The following is a 9,723-nucleotide window of genomic DNA, read 5'->3' on the forward strand; positions in this document are numbered from 1 at the left end:
ACTTCATGGCACATAACAACAACAACAACAATGTTGGTTTATCTTCTTAAGGATAGTCTTCTCTTTTATAAACTTTCTACTTTTTCTAGCCTGACGTCTTTTTCCAAATACTGCTTCCTGCTATTCAAAAACACCCTAAAGTTAGTACCCTCAAGTGGATGCCAATTGCAGATGACCTTCCTGTGGAATTCGAAAGCTTTCAGGGGAGTAGATTGTTCATCTATCTCCTTTGGAGCCAATAGTGGATTATAACCACGAGAGAAATACCACCTTTAGCAGCAAGTGTCAACTGGGTTAACATAAAGCTTATGGACTCCACCACCAGAGTTCCATGATGACTTCTATTAGGCTTTCAAAATACTGGCAATACCAAGTGTATGATCACCACTACTTTCATTACCCTGTAGCAAGAATATATGTATTCTCTATCAAAGAATATGCTGAATAATCTATTAACTTTTGTTGTAGTTATGTGCCATCAAGTCACCTATGACTCATAATGACCCTATGCATAATATCTCTGAACTCTGCCCCATCCTAAGCCAAGCTCACATTCCCTGACACAGCTACCCCCATGGCCCCAATTACTGTGTCAATCCATCTCATCTAGGGTCTTCCTCTCCTGCACTGTCCCTCCATCTTTCCAACCATGATGCCCTTCTTGAAGGACTGGTACCTCTTGGCAACAAGCTTAAAGAATGTAAGATGGGGCCTCAGAAATCCTTGCTCCAAGGAGCAACTTGGTTTCACCTGCTCCTACACATACCTGTTTGTTCTCTTAAGCCAGCCACGGAATGTTTAATACTCTTGTCAAGCATCACAACTCAAAGTAATTTCTTCTTCTTCTGTCATCCTTAGTCCTTGTCTAACTCTCTGATGCATAGCACATAATTGTAAATACCATCACCTGGATCAGGTGCCCCTTAGTCACTAGACTGACATCATTGCCCTTCAGCACTCAGAAGAGGCCCCTGACAGTAGATTTTCCTAATGCAATTTGTCCTTCAATTTGCTGACTGCTGGTACAAAAGTGCTGACTCTGGACACAAGCAAGCTAAAATTGTTAACAATCTCAATTTCTTCTCCATCTATCATGATTCTACCAATTGGCCCTTTGGTAAGAATATTGTTTTTTTGATGTTGAGCTTCAATCCCTATTGGAGACTACAGTCCTTGAAAATCTGCAGCAAATGCCTCAGGTCCTCTCCAGTTTCACCTATCAAAGTTGTGTCATCTGCATAATGCAAATTGTTGATGGGTCTTCCTCAAATCCTGAATCCTGATGCAACATTCCTTTTCATAAATTCCAGCCTCCTGAATGATCTGTTTGGCATATATATATTGAAAAGGTTTGGAGACAGGATGCATCCTTGACCCATTCTTTACATGATTTTTGAAACATGTATTGTTCCCTTGCTCTGTTCGGATAACTGCTTACTGGTCCAATATAGGCTTTGTGTGAGAACAACCAAGTGTTCTGGGATTCCCATTCCTCTCAAGGTTAGCCACAATTTGATGTGATTCACAGGATCAAAGGCCTTTGCACAGTCAATGACACACAGACATTCCTCTAGTACTCTGTTTTCAGCCACTATCTATTTGACTTTGGCTATGATGTCCCTAGATCCATGGTCTTTTATAAAAACAGCTTATATTTCTGGTAGTTCACTGTCAATGTACTGTTCCAGTTGTTTTTTAATTATTTTCAACAGGATTTTGTTTGTATGTTATATTAGTGATATTGTTTGATAATTTCCAAACTCTGCCAGATCATTTTTTTAACTGACCATTTAAAGAAAAAGCTTACAAATGTTTATAGCTACACATAATCCACACAAGAAATGTATGGGGTAGATATCACTCTTCCACTCCCCTCTCCATTTTACAAATGAAAAAAATCTTAGTTCACAAATGTTGAGTGTTTCAAAGTCACAGTGTGATTAAGCTAAGGACTCTTCACAGGTATTGATTCTGATTTTGTTATTTAAACCCTCAATTTCTACTTAAATTAGAACCTTGAAAAGAAAAAGGTTTAATATGAAATAGTATCTGTGATTGAGAATACTTCCCCGGAACAAGAAAGCATGGAAAGAGTTTTAGAAAATCATACACACACAGAAGTAGATATGTTGTTGCACAGAAACAATTCTTAGGTCTGTTCTAGTGTCTCATGACAAGTTGAGGGAAATGGAGCCACTTAAATGCAACAGTTTATACTAGAAAGACATTTCTTAATATATTCCTTATTTCCCTAAGTGTGCATGTGGTCAATATCTTCCTTTTGATTACTATGCCATTGTACCATTTTATTATTTCACAGGAGCTGTTATACACAAAGCGAGAAGATTACTGTAAACAGAATAAAAAAGCATCCACAGAGTTTTGTAAGACTTTGATTCAGGAAATTTTTGGCCCTCTAGAAGAAGACGTGAAACAAGGGATATTTTCTAAAGCTGGAGGTTATCATCTCTTTATTCAGAAGAAAGAAGAGTTGAAGAAGAAATACTACCAGATGCCCAAAAAGGGAGTACAGGTAAACAACCTACTGAATATTTTTTTCTGAGAAGTTATTATAATGTCTTTCCCAACACTTTTGGAGGCAAGAAAATGACTCTGTGACTGATACAAATGTGTCAGTGTTTGATTTATCCATACACTGATTTGTTCCATAAGAGATCGGCCCTTAAGATGGCTTAAGAATAAGCCTTAGAAGGTTGTCATTGGAATCAAAGACTAAGCACTCAAAAATTGTAAAATTCCTTCATTCTTTTACTCATCCAATAATTCATGGGAATATAAAATTAAATTTAATTATAAGATGTATTTGCTTTAACTATTTTCTAATTCTCACTTCTTCTGCATCACTAGGCAGAAAAGACACTGAAGACGTACTTGGAATCCAAAGATGATGTGGCTAACAAAATTCTACAGGTTGACCAGTCACTGACAGAAAGTGAAAAAGAGCTTGAAGGTGAGAATAAGCTGAAGATACTCTAGGTGGATAATAGACTACCAAAATGTTAAGGTTAGCTATGTCAGACCACATGCAAGTGTTAGTGCAGAGAAAAAAAATACTCTTGTTATTTGCCATTGACTGGGTTACATCTCATGGTGATCATGTGCATACTGTACAGGATGGCTCCACTGGGTGTTCAAGGTTATGACCTTTCTGAAGGGGATTTAAAACTCCAGCCTTTTGGCTAGTGGCTGAATGTTTTTGCCTTTGTGTAATTTGGGAACTTCTAAAAACAGAATAGCAATTATTATGCTTATATATATGGGATTCTTTTCTCATCCTTTATGATGGGTATCTATCTTCTGGTTCTCCAGGGGAAAAATTTTCACAAGAAATTTTCTCGAGGATAAAACCAAACAAAAATTATGAAAGGTATAACAATTCAATCTATATATTTGTTTCTTTTTCTTTCTCAGTGGAACGTACAAAAGCTGAACTTGCAGATTCTTTTACAAAACTTCTGAACGAAACCCTAAAGATGAATGAGGAGATGATGAAAGAGAGAGAAAAAAGTTTTCAGGAACATATAAGACAACTGGCTGTGAAAATGGAGGCAGAGATGACCCAGCTACTGGCAGAGCAAGGAAGAATTTTTAATCTGAAAATGCAGGTATTCAAATGAGTCATCTAACTTTCCCTTCCACTATACAAAAAAAAAAAAAAAAAAGTAGTGTAGGGGTGAGTGAACATCACATCTACTTAAAAAATCCTTCTGACTTTAAACATTAGAGTGCTCTTTTGTTTCCTTTGTGTTTTATTATCCATACCCATCTCCAATTACAAAGACCTGATTATGACATGCAAGAATTCATAGAGAAAGAATAGAAAATATATTTCTTCTTTTATTAGAGCACTCTGGTGGCACAGCCCATAATGTTGTAATGCTAATCCAAATACAGAGCCTCTCTAGTGGTTTGAATTTTTCTACTCAAAAGAAGGACAGGAAATATCTTCTCATGCAATACATTGTTGTTTTATGCCTTTGAGCTGCCTGAAACCCATAGCAAACCTTGGTACTACAACCCTGAACTCTGCCTTGTCCTGTGTCAGTCTCACTAATTCCTCCATACCAACTCCCATTGCCCCAGTTACTGTAGCAATCCATCTCATCCAAGATCTTCCTTTCCTGCACTGTCCTTAAACCCTTTCAAGCATGATGTTCTTCTCCAAGGACCGATCCTTCCTGGCCATGTGCGCAAAGTATGTGAGCTTCAAAATCCTAGCTTCCAAGGACAAACTTGGCTTCACCTTATCCAAGACAGATCTGTTTGTTTTCGGGGCAGTCCATGGTATGTTCAAGACTCTTGTCCAGGACCATGACTCAAAGTCATCAGTTCTTCTTCTGTCATCCTCATTACTGTCCAGCACTCTGAAGCATGACAAGTCATTGTGAAGGCCATGGCCTGGATTAGGTGCACTTTAGTCTCTAGACTGACATCATTGCTTTTCATCACTCTGGAGTGGTCCCTGACAGCAGATTTTCTCAATGTAATTAGGCTTTTGATGTTCTGACTGCTGGAGTTAAGAGTGTTGATTGTGGAGCCAAGCAAGCTATAATTATTAGCAACCTCAATCTCTTCTCTATCTATCATGACGCTGCCAATTGGCCCAGGGGTGGGATAGAATGATAGAATTCTGTATAATTAATGGTTTATTCTTAACAAATACCTTTTATAAAAAACATAAACACATATTCACATGGATTTCACCTTATGGGATGCCCAGGAATCAAATTTATTACATCTGTGGAAGGAGTCATTGGAAAAGTTCAATATCAGCAGAGAAAACTAGGACAGGTGCTGGTTGTGGAACAGACCATCAACTACCCATATGCAAGTTAGAATTAAAGTTAAAGAAGTTTAAATCATATACACAGAAATAAAAATTTGATCTTGAGGAGTCTATATCCCCTGAATTGGAAAACCAACTCAGGAACATTGAATACCCACAGATGAGCTATGGGAAGGTATCAAGAATATTGTCCATAAAATGAACATATGATTAGGTATTATTGACATGACAGGAGTCCAGAATAAGAGTTACATAGTAAAGTGGTCCATGGAGGGAGGGGACTGTATAAAAATGAAAGAACTTCTTTTCCAAAGAAAAAAAGCTAACCGGGGGTGAGGGGGGACCAGGAGGAAAATGTCCAACAATGAATGAACAGAAATTCAAGTTCTTTATAAACTTTCATTAAAATCTAAAACAATAAAATACTGTCCATGATGAATGCAAAAAGGTCATTATAGAGAAGGAAGAAGAAGAAGAAGAAATTGATGTCAGCAGAGATTCTGAATATTGAACTAGAGTGCTAAGAAGCCAAAGCAAAGGAAGAATTCAAGATGTTAAGGAGCTATAAGAAAGATTTAAAAGGGCAGTTTGGGAAGACAAGGTAAAGTATTATAATGAAATGTGCGAGGATTCAGAGTCTGAAAATCAAATGTGCCGAACTCACTCAGCATTTCTTAAGCGGGGGGGGGGCGGGGGGGAAGCTGAAAGAACTAAAGAACAAATTCAAGCTGCGACTTGCAATGCGTTAGGATGCTGTGGGCAGAATAATGAATGATTCAGAAAGCATTAAAAGAAAATGGAAGGAGTGTACAGAGTCCTTTTATCAAAGAGTAGTGGCTGACACAGAAGAATATAAAGAAACAACATATGATCAAGAGGCAGCACTGATGAAGGAGGAATTTCAAGATGGCTGAAGGACTTGGCAAAAAATAAAGCCCCAGGAATTGATTGAATACTATTAATGTATTTCAACAAGCAGATGCTACCATGGATGTGCTCACCAAGTTGTGCCAAGAACTCTGGAATACAACTACCTGGCCAACTAACTGGAAGAGATCAATATTTATTCCCATTCCAAAAAAAAAGGTGACCCAACACAGTGTGGAAATTTTTTAACAAGATCTTACAAAGTTATGCTACCAAGCCAAAGGTGGGTGATTTTAATATGTGGCCCTCAGGCTTTGTTTTAATTGTTTTTAGTCAAACCTTCTTCTAAGTGGTATAGCACTGGTCTGTCCATTTGCTGTACAGAAGTTAACTCGTGATGCTAAACACTCTGACACTGATATGTCAAATGTGATAATAGTTACTCATTGTGGACAGTGTTTGGTGGAGCTCCCTGATTAAAAAAGGCTTGGAAGCAGGAGTGGCATCTACTTCTGAAATAACTTGCCTCTGGAAATGCTATGAACTTGGAAAAATGATAAAAGTTTTACAAGTGTTCATAAGGTCACTATGAGTTGTCTCTGACTTGTCTATGACTTGATGGCACTTAACAAGAACAACATAGAGAGAGCTCTGTTGATGGCACTTAACAACAAGAACAACATAGAGAGAGCTTGTTGGCCTAGTGGATAGAAAGGTATGCTATCGAGCCAAAGGTGGGTGATTTTAATGTGTGGCCCTCAGGCCTAGTTTTAATTGGTTTTGGTCAAGCATTCTTCTAAGTGGTATAGCACTGGTCTGTCCATTTGCTGTACAGAAGAAACTCATGATTGCTGTGATGCTACCTAATGTGACACTGATGTGTGAATTGCAGTAATGGTTATCCATGGTGGACAGTGTTTAGTGCAGCTCTTCAATTAAAATAGGTTTGGAAGCAGGAGTGGCATCCACTTCTGAAATAACTTGCTTCCAGAAACTCTATGAACTTGGTGAAATGATGAAAGTTATAGTTGTTCAGGTTTTTCATTCATAGGTTCGCTATGTGTCATCTGACTTGTTGGCACTTAACAAAAACAATATTGCTAATATCACACATGAGCAAAATCCTGCTGAAGATTATCCAGAAATGACTAGGACAGTACATTGACAGAGAACTACCAGAAATATAAGCTGTGCTTAAAAGAGGTTGTGCCACTAGAGACACTATTGCCTATGTCAGATGGGTCTTGGAAGAAATCAAACAGTACCAGAAAAATATGTTTCATTGACTATGCAATGGCCTTTGACTGTGTGGATCACAACAAATTATGGCTAATCTTGAGGAAAATGAGAATGCCAGAACACATGATTGTGCTTATGAGAAACCTATACTTGGAACAGGAAGCATTCCTCAGAACAGAGCAGAGAAACACTACCTGGTTCAAAATTAGGAAAGGAGTGCTTCAGAAATGCATCCTGTGTCCATACCTTCTCAATCTATATGCAGAACAGATCATTTGGGAAGCAGGGCTTTATAAGGAGGAATGTGGCATCAAGATTGGAGGAAGACTCACCAACAACTTGCATTATGCAGATGATAAAACCTTACTTACTGAAACTGAAGAGAACCTGAAATGTTTGCTGCAGAAGGTCAAGGACTATAATCTTCAATATGGATTGAAGCTCAACATAGAGAAGACAAAGATTCTCACCACTGGGCCTACTGACATGAAATATTCAACCTTGGAAATCCCAATGGCTAGTCAAATATGTATCAATTCTAAGAAAGAGGCAATGAGAGAAAGTGTGTATGTCTTTTATCACTTGTATTTTGTGGAAGAAAAGATCCAGCAAGATAAAATACTTTCTTTGTCCTATACATAATAGAGAGTAAAACCAAACTGATCCTTGGAAATAAGGATTTTAAAGTTCTGTCTCACATACATTGGACATGTTACCAGGAGGGGCCAGTCTTTGGAGGACATCATGCGTGGAAGGGTAGAGGGGACTTCAGGAAAGACACTAGATGAGATGGATTGACACAATAACTGGGGTAATAGGGGTAAGTGTATCAAAGACAGTGACACTAGTTCAGGATAGGACAGAGTTCAGCATTATGATGGTCATGATGAGTCACAGGCAACTCCAGAATACATAACAGAAACAACAATGAAGCAGGGCATCCCAAAGGTCAACAGCTGCTCCAAGTGAGAGAGACAGAAGATACTTAAAGGGATTTGGAAATTGAGAGTGCAAAAATGTTAATCAATGAATGTTAAAAGCTATTGAGAGAGGAGTGTAAGTTCCAAATGGAGAACTATTTTGACAATTATGGGACAAGTTTTATGTCTTATTAATGTCAGTTACCGTTTTCCTTTTATAGGAACATGAACAACTTCTCCAGGAAGGATTTGCACATGAAAGCAAGAAAATACAAAAAGAAATTGAGACTCTCAAGAAGGAAATCAATAACCAAGGCTGTTTACTGCTGTAATAATGTGTAAAACACACTTTTTTATCCATCTATTCTAGCCCCCACAGCACACATTTAATGAGTAATTTTAGAACATCAGACTACTACCATTCATCTTCAATTGTTGATGCTTGTACTTCTCTTGATTCACAAACTTTGTACACATGAGACTTAAAAGTTAACACAATGTTGTTTAGTGAAAAATTGTTTAATTATGGTTGTTATGTGTTCTTATGGTCCCTCAGTCAGTTCTTCCTCAGAGGACTTTATTTGCAACAGAACAGAACCAAGTCCTCCTCAGTTTTGTGCCACCCTCACCATCGCTGCAGTGCTTTGGTCCACTCTTGTAACCACTGTATCATTCCAACTTCTTTTTCACTGATCATCTACTTACCCAAGCATGATATATTCTCCTGGAGGTTGACCCTTTTGATAGCAGAACTGTGCTCCAAAGTGCCCAAAGTAGGATGGATTGAAGTCTAACAATCCTCTCTTGTAGGGAGTAGAATGTGTTAAAATCTGAATTCTAAAAAAATTTTTAAAAAATCTGAATTCTCTCTTCAGCACTCTGGGAAAGCTAGTATTTTCCAGTGACACAGTGGGCTGTGGTAACTCTAGGTAAATAAAGAGATACACACACACATGCTGTGGCAATTTAGAAAAAACAGTGGATAAGTTTTAGTAGGGCAACAAAAGAGAGGTTAAAGAGAGTAAATGTGAAAAGGGAAAAAAATGGTTGAGGCCAAAACTTGTTAAGGTGCGAAGAAGACGAAAGGAGTGACCCTGACACAAATTCCTGCCTTTATCACTCTTGGACTTACAGGATGATCTACCCTTGCTCTGCCTAGTCAGTTGTGGGATTGGTTGTGATTTGATTCTCTTGGATTCCTCAGGGGGATTGTACTTTCTGATATGATCCCACTTTTTGCTCCTGCCAGAAGTACTATCACCAAGTTCCATATCACCCAGTTCCTTGTTATGTGCCATCAAGTCACTTGCAATTCATAGTGACTATGCCCAATAGCTCTGATCCTGCCTCTATCCTGAGCCAATGTCAATCTCTCTTACACACCTACTCTCATTACCTCAATTATTGTGCCAATTAATCTCATCTGAGGTCTTCCTCTCCAGTGCAGTCCATTGACCATTCCAAGCATGAGATCCTTCTCCAAAGACTGGCCCCTCCTGGCTACATGACCAAAGTATGTGATATAAAGTCTTAAAGTCTTTGCCTCTAAGGAGCAGCTTGGTTTCACACTTTCTAGGTGACATCTGTTAGTTTTCTTGGAAGTCCATGGTATGTTCAAAACTCTTCTCCAGTACCACAACTCAAAGCCATCAATTCTTTGGTTATCCTTGGTCATTGTCCAGCTTTCTAATGTATAACAAGTAATTGCAAAGACCATGGTCTGGATCACATTAGTCTCTAGACTGATACCCTTGCTCTTAGCATTTTGAAGAGGTCTTTGATAGCAAATTGTTGCAACTGTTTTGCATTCTTTTCCTGCATCCTCTGAGACATACAGCTTCTAGCTGTCTTCTATGAGAGTGAGAGAGATCAAGTAGCAATTTTAGACCC

At 38.4% G+C, this 9,723-nt stretch overlaps 1 protein-coding gene across 1 annotated transcript in view; it reads left to right on the plus strand.

Annotated features, from left to right (window-relative positions):
* Positions 1-8,165, plus strand: part of LOC102846469 (interferon-induced guanylate-binding protein 1-like) — a 41,764-nt gene extending 33,599 nt beyond the window's left edge. The window contains exons 7-10 of the mRNA XM_006898229.1: positions 2,321-2,533; positions 2,869-2,971; positions 3,433-3,626; positions 8,055-8,165. Of these exons, the coding sequence (XP_006898291.1) occupies positions 2,321-2,533; positions 2,869-2,971; positions 3,433-3,626; positions 8,055-8,165 (621 nt within the window). The remainder of the gene's footprint in view (positions 1-2,320; positions 2,534-2,868; positions 2,972-3,432; positions 3,627-8,054) is intronic.
* Positions 8,166-9,723: the final 1,558 nt, after the last annotated feature.

Source organism: Elephantulus edwardii, unplaced genomic scaffold (genome assembly GCF_000299155.1).
Source record: "Elephantulus edwardii isolate Elephantulus edwardi_28Jun2011 unplaced genomic scaffold, EleEdw1.0 scaffold00224, whole genome shotgun sequence".
Taxonomy (NCBI): domain Eukaryota; kingdom Metazoa; phylum Chordata; class Mammalia; order Macroscelidea; family Macroscelididae; genus Elephantulus; species Elephantulus edwardii.